Source organism: Mirounga angustirostris, unplaced genomic scaffold (assembly GCF_029215605.1).
Source record: "Mirounga angustirostris isolate CCGP_5_RB_7025 unplaced genomic scaffold, mMirAng1.0.hap1 SCAF_5, whole genome shotgun sequence".
In the NCBI taxonomy this organism is placed as follows: Eukaryota; Metazoa; Chordata; class Mammalia; order Carnivora; family Phocidae; genus Mirounga; species Mirounga angustirostris.
The window spans coordinates 5,858,602-5,876,349 of record NW_026991713.1 but is presented as its reverse complement, the minus strand read 5'-3'; the positions used below and the strand labels follow the sequence as shown (position 1 = coordinate 5,876,349).

The 17,748-nt window shown below is 53.5% G+C and overlaps 1 protein-coding gene across 1 annotated transcript in view; it reads right to left on the bottom strand.

Annotated features, from left to right (window-relative positions):
• The window catches only part of SCUBE1 (signal peptide, CUB domain and EGF like domain containing 1), a 138,726-nt gene extending 122,815 nt beyond the window's left edge, over positions 1-15,911 (bottom strand). Inside the window, exons 1-2 of the mRNA XM_064590505.1 lie at positions 15,782-15,911; positions 12,004-12,135 (exon numbers count right to left, since the gene is read on the bottom strand). Of these exons, the coding sequence (XP_064446575.1) occupies positions 12,004-12,135; positions 15,782-15,869 (220 nt within the window). The 5' untranslated portion in view covers positions 15,870-15,911. The remainder of the gene's footprint in view (positions 1-12,003; positions 12,136-15,781) is intronic.
• Positions 15,912-17,748: the final 1,837 nt, after the last annotated feature.

Genomic DNA, 17,748 nt, shown 5'->3' with positions numbered 1-17,748 from the left:
CAATTTCAAAAAGTTGGTCACAAATATGATTCTGAAATTCCCAGAAGCCACAGCAAAGAAGGAAATACAGAGTCACCACATCCATAAAATGCAATTAAACTGGTTTCGATGGTGCTAAGGTCTAAGAAAAATGTCTCTGCCCCTGGTTAGGCTCATCATATGCTCCAATTTGCTGGGCACAGTTGCACTTTATGCTGCTGTCTGGGTGTAATGATTGACAGCACACTCTCCCTCTCAAAATAATAACCTATTTGGTCACCATACCCAGAAGGCATTATAAAGACATTGCTGAGTAATCAATAAAACAACTCTAGCCTTTTCCTTCCCGTGACACCCTATAGTGTTGGCCACCGTAGATGCCAGTAGGCAGAAGAGTGCAGGAATGTTCACTGCTCATACCTCTTCCCTTAATTTATCCCCAAAGGATTTCCCCCAGATCCAAGCATCTCTTCGAACCATCAGTTCCGGGGCGCCTGGGTGGCTCAGTCGTTAGGCGTCTGCCTTCGGCTCAGGTCATGATCCCAGGGTCCTGGGATCGAGCCCTGCATCGGGCTCCCTGCTCGGCGGGAAGCCTGCTTCTCCCTCTCCCACTTCCCCTGCTTGTGTTCCCTCTCTCGCTGTGTCTCTCTCTGTCAAATAAATAAATAAAATCTTAAAAAAAAAAAAAAAAGAACCATCAGTTCCTCTCCAATCCCCAGGCCTGACGTGTTGCCACAGCGACCTAGGCCAGCCTGCAGCATCGGCTCACAACTAACCCCCCTCCCCTGATTTCTGTGTCTGTGTGTCGAATTTTTGTTTTTGTTTTTTTTAAAGATTTTATTTATTTATTTGACAGAGGAGACACAGCGAGAGAGGGAACACAAGCAGGGGGAGGGGGAGAAGGAGAAGCAGGCTTCCCGCGGAGTGGGGAGCCCGATGCGGGGCTCGATCCCAGGACCCTGAGATCATGACCTGAGCCGAAGGCAGACGCTTAACGACTGAGCCACCCAGGCACCCCTGTTGTTTTTTTTTTTTTATCATGGGAGCCTCCTCCTTTAATACATAAGAAATAAACACACAAACAAATCAACCAAAAAAAGTCTCTGCCAAAGCAAGTGGATTTATTTCTGTTAAAAAACGTGTCCATGAGCCACCAGTCCTGGAGGAGGCCCCATGGGCCTCTGAGATGCCTGGCAGGCTGGGACCACTTTTTAAGGACCGTTAAAGCCAGAGAATGAGGAACAGGCGAATGGGGTAGGGAGAGGGTGAAGGAATGGAGGGGGACAGAGCCAAGCTCTCTGGATGTTTATTCTTGAAGGACTATTGTGGGTTGAACTGTGTCATTCCCAAAGATGTATTGGTGCCCTAACCCCTGGTATCTGTGAATGTGACCTGATTTGGAAATAGGATCTTTGCAGATGTAAGCAAGTTAAGATGAGGTCATGCTGGAGTAAGATGGGCCCTAATCTAATGACTGGTGTCCTTATAAGAAGACAGAAATTTGGATACACACGGAGAGGATGTTAGGACTGAGAGGAGAACACCATGGCAAAACACACAGATGCGCAGAAGAGAGCGGCGTGATGACCACGGCAGAGACTGGAGGGAGGAAGCTGTGTGACAGCCAGACGTTAGTGCTACTCCCATTTTGCTGATGTGGAGGCTGAGGATCAGCATGGCTGAGCACCTAGTCGCCCAGCCCCTGGGCAGTGGTTGTGTTCAAAGCAGAGTCTATACCTGTTGGAGCCATGTCCTTAGGGTGCACGAGATGAATACTTTTCAAAAGTGCGTCATGCGGGGCACCTGGGTGGCTCGGGTGGTTAAGCGTCTGCCTTCGGCTCAGGTCATGATCCCGGGGTCCTGGGATCGAGCCCCACGTCTGGCTCCTGGCTTGGCAGGGAGCCTGCTTCTCCCTCTCCCTCTGCCTCTGCCTCTCCCGTGCTCATGCTCTCTCTCTCTCTCTGTATCTCTCTGTCTCAAATGAATAAATAAAATCTTTCAAAAACAAAAAAATAAAAGTGTGTCATGGTCCAAAAAGTTATTAAGGAGGAAAGTGGGAAGGAGATGTCACGTGCCTCATTATTTTTATTTCCAAGGTGTATACCTACCCTTGAGGTTGAGGGATGGTGACAAGGAAGGTTCATACGAGTGGAAACAGTAGGATCTGACCTGAGTGCTGGGGATGACAAGTCCAACAGCTCACCCTAGCCGTCCCTGCTCCTTCTCTAGCTTGGATGTTTTTTTTTTTGATTATGAAAACTCAGTTCTCAACAGAAAACAGCTCCGAACATCACAGAAGCAGAGAAAAGCAGCACAGGAATGGCTCATGGGATTTTTAAAAGCACACACGGTTTCATTTTTCCTATATTAAAGGCAGCGTGCACACACGATTCCCCAGCTGTGCTTGTGGGCCAAGAGTAGTGGTTTGGAACTCGAATGGGATGAGTTCAGTCTTTTTTTTTTTTTTTTTTTTCCATTTAATTCAAAATTGATTCTAGTTGCACCATAAAATATATATTTATTCTGTGGTGCCTAGGTTCTAAAAGATTGCATTGCGACATGTCAGACCTCCTCCTCATTTTATTTTCATACTATCTCAGGGCATTTTCCTAAAAATCAGGACTGACTGCAAAGGTTCTCAAAACGAGGATTTTTTTTTTTAAGCCCCCTGCTCTCCACTTTCAGAGATCATTACTGAAAAACACCTTCTCGTTTCCCCTTGAAATTGGCATTTTTCTTGACATTCCTTGCAGACAGTGGAGACCAAACGCTCTAACAAAGACCCCTTCCCTGGCTGGGTGCTAGCCCGTCTTCTCCTTTGTCTGGGGGCTTTAGGAAAAACCGTGCACTCCTCAGATCAGGCAACCATTCTGGGAGAGATGTATGGCTTAGGAAGTCGAGTCCTTATTGGTGAATAAATCTTAATCCGGTTTGTTGGCTAATTACGCTCGAGGGAAGGTAGTTTTGCGGTGCCGCCTAGCAGGAAGGATTAAGCCTCCTGTCTCTGGTGCCACAGGGTTAAGCTCTGGGTTTGTAATGATTGAGTAATGAGACCCGGCTCTCTGTGGACCCCTGGCATCCATTGATCAGGTTTCCCTTCTGCGGAGACAATGCCAGAAGTAGGCCCAGCAGTTAATTATGGGAAAGGTCAAAGGTCACACAAAACCAACACACATCTATATACTTTTTCATTCCTAACTGCACACAATGACCATGGCTCAGTCAGAGGGTGGGAAGGCCCTCCCCACTGCCCACCTTGTGATCCAAAGTGACCATGGGGTCCGAGCTGCTTGCTGACCTCCCCCAGGGGCTGGTGCAACTTTAGGCCACCACACTTTTGCTCATGCTGTTCCCTCGCCTGGGGCTCCTTCCTCTTCATAGACACCTCTGTCCGTCTGCAGGCTGAGCCCCAGCATCATCTCCTACCTGCAACCTCTGCTGATCCCCTGGCAGACAGGACTCCTCCTCACTCTCTGGGCCCCAGAGCCCCATGAATGGACACCACCCATTACTCTTGTTTGCCATGTATCTGTCCTTTGGGCCTGCAGGTTCCGTGGGGGCAAGAACTGTGTTCTGTTCAGTGTAAGCTTCAGACATAGCAGAGTGTGCTCAACAAGAGTCTGCTCAACACTGAACAAATGGATAATCATCATAAGCATAGCCTCCGTCGACTGACCCCCACCCATGTGTAGACGGTATGCAGGCCCCTCACTGATGACCACCCTGAGAAGTGCGTACCAACATCTTTATTTTGTAGCAGGGGAAACCAAGACCCAGAGAAGTTACCTCCCCTGCCCAAGATCACACAGCTAAGACAAGTGAAACCAGAAAGGGAGCCAGGCCACCCGACTTCCAAGTTAATGCTGTCTTAGTCACAAAGGACCACATATTGTAAGACTCCATTTACATGCAGTCTCCAGAAAAGGCAAATCTATCAAGAGAGAAAGTAGATGAGTGGTTTTCTTGCGCTGGGGGGCTGGGGAGTGATGGCTAAAGGGTGCAGCTTTCTTTTTTGGATAATAAAAAGGTTCTAAAATTGACTGTGGTGATGGGTACGCAGTTCTGTAAATGTACTAGAAGTCACTGAACTGTACACTTTAAATGAGTGAATTGCATGGTATGTGAATTATATCTCAATAAAGTTGTTTACTATATACATATATATTTTAGAGAGAGAGAAAGAACATGAGCATTCGCAAGCAGGGGATGGGAGAGGGAGAGAAAGAGACTTTTAAGCAGGCTCCATGCGCAGCACAGAGCCCGACGCTGGGCTCAATCTCACCACCCTGAGATCATCACCTGAGCCGAAATCAAGAGTCGGACGCTTCACCAACTGAGCCACTCAGGCTCCCCAGTTGTTAACAATTTTTAAAAAGTTAATGCCATCACTGCCCTCATCTGTTGCACTGGCTGGGTCACTGGGTCTCTGCCTGGATGCAGGGAAACCACAGGATGCTCATTCTTAATTGACCTCAAATGCCACCTGCCTGGTGTGGGCTCACGGTGGGTGTGTGGCTCCCAAGCCCCAGGCGGAATTTTCCCACCAAACCAAAGGACAAGACCCATTGATTATTCCCTTTCTCCCTCAAAAACACCCTGAACCTTTTGCTGGGGGCTGTTTCCAGACTCTGACATCAAGCTTAATGTCAGAGCAACCTGGTCAAGGGAAAGCTGATCTGTTAGAATGTTCTAGATGGAAGTGAGGAGGTGCCGCAGGCTGCCAACTCAGATTTGAGGCCCCCAACTCTCCCCTCTGCCAATTATAGGCATGGTCATTCTCCAGTCCCTTAGCAAAAGGCCAGGGAGAAGCCCAAACCCCCCAACCCCCCCCAAACTGCAAGCTCCGAGGGGCTGCTGCCCAGGCCCAACCACCTCTGAACTCAACAGGAGGACAGTCAGAAACATGTAGCTGCCAGAAAGCCTGAGCCACCACTCAGAATGGGTAAGCTGGCACCCCCAAGAGCTCCTCCTATGCCCCCATTGGATTTTATAAGGGGTAACGGAGCCCAGAGACGGGAACTAAGGTGCTAATCTTTTTTTTTTTTGAAGATTTTATTTATTTATTTACTTGAGAGAGAGAAACAGCATGAGAGGGGATAGGGTTAGAGGGAGAAGCAGGCTCCCTGCCGAGCCGGGAGCCCGATGTGGGACTCGATCCCAGGACTCCGGGATCATGACCTGAGCCGAAGGCAGTCGCTTAACCAACTGAGCCACCCAGGCGCCCCTAAGGTGCTAATCTTATCAGCAAGGCAGGAACGGACAACAACTTGAACGCAAGACTCGAACCTCGGGGGCCGCCCTGTGGGCTCAGGCCATGGGCAGGCCTGAGCTGGCCTGGTGCAGTCTGCTTTTCTTCTTTCTCTCTCCAAATCCCTGGTGCAGTCTCTCTCCAACACACAGAGCCACGGCAGTGAGAGCTCCTCACCAGACGGCGTCTCAGTTGCTGGTGGCTTACCCCTCACCATGGCCCAAGCGGGAAGGCCGAACTTCCCTTATCACAGAGAAAGAAACTGATGCTCAGAGAGCTCAGAGATCACTCAGCCAGTAAGAGGCAAAGCTGATACTAGAACTCGGGCAGGCTGGTTCCAGACTCTGCCCTCCTAACCTTGACACAATCCTCTGGAGAATTTCCCAGTCTCAGTGACCCAGGAAGTCAGGGCCCACAGTCCTTGCTGAGGATCAAGCTGCCTCCCTGCCTTCTTCCCTCCTGTACCAACGCCTTCCCCAGCCCAGACCCTGGCCACAAGGAGCCACAGGCCTGATGGGGGATCATGACCTGGATACAGACGACTCATCTCAAATGAGGAGAGCCTCCCCTGCCAACACACCAGCCAGGCGCAGGCCCGTCTACGGGGCTTCCAGTGGGAAGGGACAGGTTAGTCACCTAACAGTCCAGCCTGAGCCCATCTGCCACCCCCAGAGACTAAGCCAGCATTAGGCACCACTGTGGCAAGGAGCATGCTGAAGAAGGAGCTGCCCACCATGGCGGCCAAAGGGATCTGGGATCTCCTAGCTCTAGCCCTGAACTCTGTAGTCAGCCCGCTAGGGCCCAAGAGGCCCACAGATCTGCCCCAGGTCACACAGGGCTGGCACCTAGATCTCCATGGACCTACGCCTAGCTTTACTCCCCCTGGTACAAGGGGCAGGAGGCCCAGAAAGGAGGATGGTGGCTCCTGGAGAAAGGAGTACATCCTGGAGCCCCAGAAGAGAGTAGGGAGTGATTGATACTGGAGTTGTTATTAGCCAGGCCAGAGTCCAAGCTGGCTGGCTGACTGGGCTCTTAAACTCTCTCCTCCCAGGACTGTAGCCCTGGCCCATCTGGAAGACCCCCCTGGAGCCCCTCCAAGGCCCCGTGACCTTGCCCGCACACACAAGCCCTCTGGCCCTCTTTGTCTCAAGGCCTTGGGGGAAGGCCGCCATCCCTTTCAGTAGCATCCAAAGGCCGACAGGCCCGCAGTTTATTTTCTTAGAAATAATGGTTTTTTCTGGTTAGCATTCCTCAGATGGAAAAACAAATATAGCCACCGTAATAAGAAGCGGCCAAGAGGAGGAGAGCCCAGAGGAAGGGGCAGAGAGGGGCCTGTCGTCCGGGGCAGGGGCTGGGGCTACGGGAGTGGGGGCAGGGGAGAGACCCTCTAACCCTAGGAGAAATGGGGATTTAGAGGAAAAGGAAAACACCACATGCAGGCCCTGGGCTGCCTTCCACACGCTCTCGTCCGCGGCAGGATGACCCTCCCTCCTCCTCCCACCTCTGTCTGCTCAAACGCACCCCTGCCCAGCAGGTGCCATTGCTCTGACTGGTTGGATCAGGAACCAGGCCTCTGGAAGGTTAAGTCACTTACTGGACTTACTGAGTCAGCCGAGCCCAAAAAAGGCCTCTGCACCCATTCTGTAGATGGCTTCATGGATGGTCAGAGCTGGGAGGGGTGCCCGCTTTCCTAACTTAGCCTGGATCAATGCCTCTCCGGGGAGCCTCTCTAATTTCTTCCCTCCCAAGGCAGAGATCCATACTCTCTCTTCTTTGTCCCCAGTGTGGTCTGTGTTTCCACCACTGCACTTTCCACGCTGTGTTATGTTCACATCTTTCCCAGTCCGACTCTCCCACTGACCAGAGAGGTCAGGAAAACATGTCTTGGCCTCAGCACCAAGCCTGGCACAGAGTCGGTGCTCAGCGAACATTCTCAATGCTAAACTGAGTCTAGTCCAGTGGATCCATTTTACAGATGGGTACACTAAGGCTCGGGGAGGCTAATTTGCCTCCCCGATGCTTAAAAGTCAATGGTATGACATTTTCACTTTTCATTTTCATTTCTCCATCTAAAAAGGAAAATTCCAAGAAGCCCAAACTCTGCAGCAGAGCTGGGCCCAGTTGCAAGCAATGGTAATTGCTAGCTGACAGCAACTTGGAATTTTAAGTCACATCTGACTTCTTCCTGCCTGCTGGTCTGCTAGACTAGAGGGCTTTCATCTTCAGTGAGGCACACATTAGCATGTATAATTGCACGTTTTAAGACTTGAAGAAGAATTTCCCCTCCCCACCCAGCCCACCTCCTACTGCCTTTCCTGGCCTCCCAAAAAGATTTTTATCTGGAGTTTCAATAAAGTGTGCAATAATGATGAGGAAAATGATTTAATAAGGTTGTAGACGTTATTCCCTAAGAAGGCCAATTGGTTTCAAGGTTTTTTTTTTTTAATTTCTGATGTTAAGCTAAATGGATTGCTGAGTGTGTTATTACGAGTTTTGTTAAAATGCCTAATAGCATGCCCTGTAATCTACCTGATTTCAGTGACTGACAAGTAGGTGCTGGAGATATAAAATTCAGGAAGTGGTTATTTACATTCATTACATACATGCTAATTTTGTGATCTCTGATGCCCACAGGTTGTCATTTTTTTCCCTTTGCATAAAAAAAGGGAGAAAATAATAATACATTTGATATTCTGTGGCCAAAACAAAAAGTTATTTCCCCCAAGAGTTTTAATTATAGTATTCTGGAAAAGGCCCGAGTTGGAACTTGCAAGTGGAATAAACGACTTGAATAAATAGTCTAAAAAATTAAGTACACATAGAAGGGGTGATGTGCACTGCTGGTTCAGACTAAACAGTGATTATCGAGAGGGTCTTAGTTATTTAAACAAGCCATTTGAGGGCGGTTTGCTCCTCGTTTGGGGCCTGGTCCTGATTATAAACGAGAGCTTTTAATTAAAATTAGTAAGACCCAATTCAAGCTATAATTTGGTCCTTTTCCTTAGCAAATGTCTATGAAAACAAAGCAATTAAGATGAAATGAGTTGAAGCATTTAAAAGGGATGAAATGCCCCCTCCGCGCCCCTGGCCTGCCCCCTCAGCAGAAGGAGCATAAACAGGCCCAACTAATTCAGACCAGGAGGACAGCATAAGGGTCTGGTGAGCTGGGGGATGCATAGGCTTAGCTAAATGAAAAGAAGCAGGGGAACAGACTGTGCAAAGGCCCTGGGGTAGGAAGGAGCTGGCAAGTTTGGGGAACCAAAAAGTGAGTGATGCTGTGCTGTGGTCAGGGGGGGAAGGGTTGAGAATAACAGCAGCTCGAAGTGATTAGCTGAGTGCTGGGCTCAGCCTGAGGGATGTCCTCTCTCAGCTGTATGGATGGGCAGTGTGCTTTGAGCCCCTTGCATTCACAGGGCCAGGCTCAGATGAGCTGGTGGCAGCTAGTGGGGGATATGAATAAAGGAAAGGGTCTCTGCAGCTTCCTCTATGACTCCACAGCTAAGGAACTCTTCCCACTTTGTCCAGACAGGCTGCTGGGGGCCTGGCCCATGGCCGGGACCCCATGGCTGCCTGGGGCTGGATCCAGGCCCTGTGGCTTCTCAGCTGGGTGACCTGGCTAGAGACTGACCTCCCTGGGCCCGAGTGCCCCAAACTTACTCTGCCATTGGCCTACACCAGATGTTCTCAGACTAGCCTTTTCCCTTGTCAGGCCTCAGCTTCCTTACCTATAAAACCCCCCAGAATTTGGAGGCTCTGGGAGGCCTTTCCTGGTATCCCTGGGACTTATAATGGTCACTCACTATCCACCGACACTAGCTCTGGACCCAGCCATAAATGAAGTCACATGGGTCATTGCAACCCAGTGTCAACAGGCACTCTGAAGAAGGGATGCTCACAGGTGACATGGGCAGCAGGGAAGGCATCCTGGATGATGTAACTCCTGGAACTCATCCATCCACCCTTTCACTCAACAGATGCTTTCCACGTTCTATGCCAGGCCCAGCACTGGCTTCCAGGGAATGGAGCAGACCAGGTCACAGACACTGCCCTTGTAGAGCCCACATTCCAGGAGGAGACACTGGGAAACATAAATGCAGGGTGACATGGACCAAAGCGGAGGTGTGTATGGGTTGGGGGAGGGCAACAGAGAGAGCTGGTCATCTGTAAAGCATGGGGGCTCCCCTGGAGGCCCCTTCAAGTCGCATCCAACCGTGCACATCCACGAGTGTACCTGGAGTTACTTCAGATTCTGTCAAGATGCAAATCATCAAGAAAACACGGATTTATCCTCAGCCTTGCCCGGAGCCTTTCGGAACCACCCGAGGCACCTCAGCCTGGCTACAGCAAGCCCCCTGCCAGCATTAAGCTGACCACACGGGGATCCAAGGTTGCTCTCTGCCTGGCTGCAGAGAAGGGGACAGGCTGCCTAAGATGCTGGGTTTGCTGAAGGGGTTTTCATAACCAGCAGCAGCTTCAGGATGAAGCAGTTAAGGGTATGAGAGGCTCAGTCGGCCCCACGCAGGGCTTCCCATAACCTGGGTCCATTTCCCGTGAAGAACTAGTGAGACTGTGGAAGCCACGTTCTCTGAGCACACTTTGCTGAGACTCTGTCCTCTGTGCTTATCACAGTAAACAACAAAGTCTATCAGATCTGTAGGATGGGGTGCTCACTCCCCCAAGACTCCAGCCCCAGCCTCTACACAGCCCCATACCAGCTCAGCACCTGTAATGAAAGGGCGCAGCGAGGGAAATGGGTTTCACTTAAAGTGGAAACTGCTGTCTGGAGGGGGCTGTGATCAATTATAGGTGTCTGCTCTGGCAGAATGTGGCAGCCTCTTTGCCTCCCTGCAGTAGGTTTCGTGGAAAAAGGAGAGCCTCTGTCACTCGTAATTTTTATCGTGCATTCTTGGTGAATGGTCATCTGTGAATAGCACACGTGTCTGTATATCTCTATGGGGATATGGACATATGCATATGGTTCATCTGAATAGTCAGTGAGCCAGAACACCCCATTTTCCAGCCATTTTAGATCCTGGCAACTGCTGGAAAAAGACAAAGTTCACCCCTTTTCATTTATTGAACAACATTATGATCATCGACATTATCATGAGCATCAACATCATCAATGTGATGATGATGATCAATATCGTGATCAGTATCGCCCAACATTGCCATCATCATCATTACCACCATCATTATTACCATCATCATCACGAACATGGTCACAACATCCTTGTCCTCACCCTCATCATCACCATCATCACCACCATCACCATCATCATCATCATCACCATCACCATCATCATCATCACCATCATCATTATCATCACCATCATCATCATCACCATTACCACCATCATCACCACCACCATTATCACCACCATCACCACCATCATCATCATCACCACCATCACCATCATCATCATCATCACCATCACCATCATCAACACCACCATTACCACCATCATCACCACCATTACCACCATCATCACCACCATTACTACCATCATCATCACCACCATTACCACCATCATCACCACCACCACCATCATCATCACCACCATCAACACCACCACCACCACCATCACCACCATCATCATCACCACCATCATCACAGGAACAGCAGGCAAAGCTCACATAGCGCGTCCTACGTACCAGGCTATGTTCAAATGCTTTATGCCCGCTACCTCATTTAATTCTCACACTATCTCTGTGAAGTAGATATTATTGTTATCTCTAGTATATAGACAAACAAATGGAGTTGAGTAACTTGCCCAGGCTCCACAGACAGGATCTGAAACCATGACGTCTGTCTCCAAAGTCCTTGCTTTAACCACTGTGCCCAACTGCACATTGAGTGCCTATTCCTCCTCTCGGAGCAGAGCTACAGGTAGCAATAACTGCTTGCAGAACACAGTGTGAGAAATGGGCCTACCAAACCTGGGCTCTGGTCCCAACTCATGCAACACCCCTGCCTCCTCAGGCCTCCATTTTCCCAACTGTAAACCAAGGAGGTGAATGAACATCTGAATGATCTCCAAGCTCCCTCAGGCCACCACTGCTTGTGACTGGCCAGCCGCTCCAGATTTCAAAGCCTCCAGAAATGTCTGCATGGTCCTCCTGGGGAAGCAGCTCCCTGATGATGGGCTTCCCCAGAACCACATAGAATGGCCACACAGCCCCTCCCTGACAGATGCTCCCATGAGTTCCATCCATCCGTCCAAAGACAGCCAAGGCTACTCTTCGCTGACTTCCAGCTTGCCAGGAAGGCAGTTTCCAGTGCCAAACAGTCACACCAAAACCCCAGGTGCAGGGAAGAAAGGCCGGACAGACAGACAGACACGGCACAAATCTATGTCTTTTCCCAAGCTCTCGTACCTGAGCCAGCCCACAAAGGCTGTGGCTGGCCACTAAGCAGGTCCTTTGGGGAAGCTAAGGCCACACGGGGTGATGTGGGTGGTTTCGAAGTTAGGAACCTGGGGAGAGGGTTACCCCAGGCCTGTACCCCACACATATCCCATCAGGGACAGAAGGAGGAACATATCATTCAACACTTCATCTCATTTAAGACAAAACGAAACAAAAGTTTCAATCCCAGCACGAGTTAAGTACCCTTTGACTCCAAATTCCTCCCTCCGGGGAAGCAGCTCAAGTTCCCAAGAAGCCCCCGGCCTCCCTCCCAAGGCTGAGTGAGGCATGCCACGGGGTGGGCACTGACCACATACGGGGGCCGTGGCAGCCACGGGGTCTGGCTGGGAGGGCCGGGCTGGGCTCACCTTCACACTGCCTGCCTTCGCCTTTGTAGCCCGGCTTGCAGAGGCATTTGTAGGACTTGGGTGTGTTCTGGCAGATGGCATCGATGTGGCAGTCATCCGTGCCCTCCGAGCACTCGTCCACGTCGACTGGCCCTGGGGGGAGGGGAGAGGGGAAACCACTGGTGAGGTGTGGACCGGGCGGCAGGCAGTAATGGCTGGGGCCAGGGAGCTCCTTCTGCCCCCCCCCTCCCATCGACCGCTGGGGTAATTAACAGTTCTAGCCATCACACGACAATCCGGCGTGACAAGTGGCGGCTGGTAGCATTTTGGGGGCAGCTACTCTGTGCCAGACACAATGCTACCTAAATGCGGGCTCCCATTTATTTTCATGACGGTCCCATTCAGTTGGTCTATTACTCCTGCTGGAGAGATGACAAAACCCGAGGCTTAGGAGCACCGCTGGGAAAGCCTCTCTGTGTGTCTTGCTCTCCCCACAAGCACTGCTCCATCCCTCCTCCAGTCTCCTTATTCTAGAATTCAGAGCCAGAAGGGCCTTGGAGGAATTTAAATCTATCCCCTTGGGGTTACAGTGTGGGGTGGGGCAGGGGCAGGAAACCAAGGCTAGAATGGAGCAGCGAGCAGAGGCCAAGCCAGGAGGCCCAGAGGGGTGACCTGACCCCACTCAGCCCAAGGCTGTGGAAATAGAGGATTCTTCACCTAGCTTCCACACCCCCGCCTGTGGTGGCCAGCGAGCGGTGCAGCCACACCCTCAGTGGGGTTGACCGGGCTCGTCCGTGGTTCTCACCTCCCCATCCTTTCTCCTCTCCACCTCGGACACCTAGCACCTGGCTCTCAGATCCCAACTTCCAAACTCAAGTTCAGTCTAGGTTTTGAGGGCTCCTGGCACTCCCCACCTCCCACCCCAACACACATATATACACCTTCAGTCTGGAATAGCTGTTGGCCAAAGTAATGCAAAATAGATTCTGTGTTTCTGTCTATACACCCATCTCTCTCTCTCTCTCTCTCTCTCTCTCTCACACACACACACAACACACACACAGCACAGAGCTCAAACCGGGAAAAGGACCCTCAGGACACAGGATAGCACAGCCAGAAGAACCTTAGTTATAATATGGGTTACAGATGAGAAAACTGAGGCCCAGAGAGGTCTGCTGTAGGTCAGTAGCTCATTAGGGGCCAAGACTGGAGCTCAGATCCAGAGCTTTCTATGGGCCATGTTACTTCCAGCTAGTCACGAATAAAATAAGGATGGTGGCAGATAGAAGGACCCAGAAGGGCCGCAAAGGGAACCCTCAGCAGCTACCCTGAGTGCAGTCACCCAGGGGCAAGTCTGGGGAAGTCCTGGACTCCTCTCTTCATGACTCCAGTCTTCCCCTAGACTGTCGGGTTCCTGAGACTGTCCATTTTGAATTACTCCCCTGGCTGGCATCAGGGCTCTAAATCTGTGGGGGGCCTCTCTAAGAGAATAGAGCTCCTCTCTAAGTCTCTAAGGGCTCCAGCCTCCCCCAAAGGAAGAGAGGCAACAACAAGAAGCATAAGAGCAAAATTCCCTACACATGCACGCGCACACACACACACACATGCACACACGCGCATGCAGGCACACCCAGCAGGTGGCGTCACTTCTCAGGGTGGTTGTATCTGCTCAGGTCAGCAGCCTGTCCTCTACAGCTGCCCAGGGGAAGGGGGAACGGGAGCCAGGAAGCAGTCAGAGTAGGAGGCCAGAGCCAGCCATCAGATGGCCAGGGGCCAGCAGGAACATCAGGCCAGCAGAACATCCCCTTCTGGGGAAGTGACAACACAGGGACCCCCATGCAGGGTTAGCACGGCCTCAAGGGCAGGAAGCCAGAGGCCAGGGAGGGCCAGTCTGCATCCTTCCAGTGGGGAGGCCTGGGGCCACTTCTGAGATAGGACCAGCAAGGGAAATGGACCACGGATACACATCCCAAGGGTCAGTGTACAGGAACGAGGGGAGGGAAACTGCCTGGTGTTCTGGAGCCCCTTTTGCCCCATATCCCTAATCTCTGACCTAGGCAGGTATCCTCGTGGGGAGGGAAATGGATGAAGGTTAGCCACGGGACTCGTGGTGGGGGGGGGTGGTGAGACAACTCCCAACACATCTCCTAAACGTGACTTTAGGTGGGGGCTGGGGAGGACAGGAGCCACAGGCCATTTGTTCCCATGGTCTGCCCCTGCTCCCTGCCCAGGGCTGGGGACTCCCTCCAGAGGGCAGCCCAGCCCTTCCGTCGCTGCTTGCTTTGACTTTGGTTTGCGTCACAGCACAAGGCTTTCAGGGGGTGGGACACAGAGGAGGGACAGAGAGGTGGAGAGAGGCACATACAGAAACAGCCAAACAGGGGCGAAGGATCCTAAAGTCGGTGAGAGACACCTACAGACACGGTGGGGGCTGTGGGCCACAGGGCCCAGCCTCTGCGGGTTCCAACTGTGAAATAGTTTAAATGGCCTGGCATCCTTAGTCAGGGTGCGACTTCCAGGAATAGATTCCTGTGCCACCAAACACAGACTTCGGGGAGCCCAGCATGGCAGCGGGGGCGGGGGGAAGCCAAGGAGAGCAGAAGCAGGCAGGGTACCCCCCACCCCTCAAGGAGAGAGGGAGGAAGCTCCTCCAAAGCTGTGGGAGGAGACACTGTGCTTTCAGCTTTGTGGGAGCACCCCTACCAGACAACCATGAGAGTGGGAGGGGAAGGAGAGGGCGCTGGGGAGTTCCCTGTGAAATCCTGCCCCCGCCGCCAGCCTCTGCTGCCTGCCCCAACCCATGCCCCAAATGCTGCGGATCCCGGATCCCAGATCCCCCCATTTCCTCCTTCAGTGCCTCCTGCCTCCCTCTCCTGGGCCTCCTCCCGGAGGTCCCAAGTCTGGTCTCCCCTCCCTCTGGTTCCCATCCATCTCCTTCCCTCTGTGTCAGTCCCTCTGCAACCCCCCCCCCCTTCCTGTCTGTCTGTCTGCCCATCGCTTTCCAACCATGTCCACTTCGGTCTTTCCCATCCGTCTGTCTTGCTCCCTCCCTATCCCCCACCCCCAGTCCTCTTGTCTCTTTCTCTCCTGTACCCTCGGCCTCCACCTCTCCTCCTCTCTCTTCCTTCCCATCCCTTAGTCCGTCCCTCACATCTCCCTTTATCTGTCTTTTTCCTTCCAGCTGCCTATTTGCCTCCTTCTCTCTCCCTTGGGTTTCCTCCTTCCCCTCCGGTCTTCTGGTCTCCTCCCTACTCTTCGTGTCTGTCTTTCTCTGGGATTCTTTCTGTGTCCTTTTGTGTGTTCCCTCCGTGCCTCTCTTTCTGTCCGTCCGTCCCTCTATCCACCACCTCCCCCATCCCCTTTCTCTCTAGGTCAGTCCTTTTCCCTGGCTCCCCTCCTCTCCGTCTCCCCTGTGGGCCTCCTTCCGCCCGCACGCCCCTCTCCCCTGGGGGAGCGCCCGTCGGGCTCCGGGGTCCCACTCCCTCCCGCCTGCGCTCCGAGCGCCGGGGCTCCCCTCCGCCTGTCGTCGCGCTTTCTTTCTTCCTCCCGCCCTCGCACTCCCTCCCCCGGGGCCCCAGCCCGTCCCGCCCCTGCTGCGGCCCCGCCGGGCTCCCGGAGCCCCCGGGCCGCGGAGCTTCGGGGAGGGGGCGCCCGGCGTCGGCCCCAGAAGTTACTTTGCAAAGAGGCGGGGCGGGGCGCGGGGCCGCGCGGGCTGCAGCCCCCTCGACGGCGCGGGGCGGGGGCCCACCCGGGACCCCGCCGCCGCCCTGAGCCCGCCGCCGGCCCGCTCGGGGCTTACCTGGGAGCCCGCTGCCCCCCGCCAGCCGCCCGCGCGCGCCCAGGGCGAGCAGCACGCACAAGTGCCAGCGCACGGCCGCCGCGCCCATGCTCGCTGCGAGCCTGGCCGGGCCGGCCGGGCGTGCGGGCGTGCGGGGCGCGGGGACCCCTCCGACCGGCCGCTCGGCGAGCGCTCCTCGCTGCTGGCTCCTCGGCCACCGCTCGGGCTCCCAGCCACCGAGCCGGCGCGGCTGACGAGCTGACAGCCGTGTGCTCATTGGCCCGCGGCTGCCGGGGGCGGGGCTATGCGCGCGGCCGGCCAATGGGCGCCGGCCGCCGGCCCGCGGGGGGGAGGGGCGGGCGTCGGGGGCGCCCCCTCCCCTCGGGGCGGGCGGCAGGTTGTGGGGTGGGGGCCGGGGCCCGCTCCGGTGGCCGCGGGGTGCACAGTCTCCGCCGGGCTGGGGCTCGCTCGGAGGCTGCTCCCTTCCCCGGCCCCTGCCCCCACCCCCCATGCCCTAGTCGTCGAGGGTGACCGTCCCTCCGGGGGCAGCCCTCCCATCTCCCCAACACGCACATTCTAGGGAGAGGAGGGAGGCTGCCGAGCGGCCCTCGGAGGTGGAGAAAGGCCCGGAGTCATCCATTTGCAGGGAAAGAAATGGGAACGCTCAAAGCAGAATTGTGCACTCGTCCAGTCGGGAAATGTTTATTGAGGACCTACTGTGCGCCCAGCGAGGGCAATGCAGCGGTGAACGAAAGGAAAAAAATTATGAGGATCGATTAAAAATAGACGTTCAAAACAAATGAACTTTTTTTTACCGCTCCCCAAAGGACAATGGCTCATAAGTGTGCTTGTCATAGGACAGCTGCAGGATCCGCATCTGGAAAGCTCCCTGATGGACAATGCCACTTTGCAGGCAGTCCCTGCCGGTGGCGCAGCCCATCTGTGCGTTGACCCCTTAGCCTGCCCACTTTGATGCCCTGAGTATTCAGGGCCTGGGGCCTCCGCAGTGACAGGCCCGGGCAGGCAGTTGATGGGCTGGGGGCTGGAGGAATCATCACTGTCCTTCCACCCAAGCACCACTCAGGCCTGGCCTGGGAAATACACCTGACACTTGGTGGCCTTTGGGGCTGGACCCAGACCCCCGCCCGGGAGGCACAGCTGGAAATAAATGGCCCCTCTCAGCCCCAGGCAGGACGCTTTAAGGGAAGAAAGTTCAGCAAACCCCAAGGCCCATCTCCTTGACAACCACCAATAAGAGCTCCTTTTTTCTTCTCCTGCTCTCCAGGCCCGACTCAAAGACAAGACCTTCCTCTTTTTGTCCACTCTGCCCGCCTGGGTCTGCGCCTAGCTTTCCTTTCCATACCAGCTCCCTTCCCTGCCCCCAACACACACACACACACACACACACACACACCCCTCCCAACACACCCCTCCCAACACACACCCTCAGGCATACAGACACACTCAAACACATCCTCACAGACACACATTCCTGCATACACACTCACATGGTCTTCTGTAGACAATCACTGCAATTCTGAAAAGTTAAATCTGTGTCCAGCCACCCTCACTCCCAACCTGACTTCCTATCACAAATAGCTCGTGACACTGGCCTGGTGGCTGAGGCAAAGGGTCCCCAACTTGGGGGACCAGAAAGAGCCAACTATGGCTGTCCAGGAATAAGAGGGGAGGGAGGTGCTGCTCTCTGCCTCCTCCAAGCCTTAGCCTTGTCACTCCAGACATTTCCTTCTGCATGGTCACTCCTAGCTGGTAGCTTAATTTCGAGGACCCCCTTATCTTTATAGGCTTTATTTTGTCCTCCTCCCAGTTGTGTGGTTTTGGTTTCTGGGGGAGAAAGCTCCCTTAGAAACACACATTGTCTCGGGCATCAGTGACAAGGGCAAGTGATGTGAGTTTGAGGGCGAGGTCCTTTTGTGGGGCCTCTAACTGACCAGAAATGACGAATTTTAAAGTGCCTCTTCAGGGGC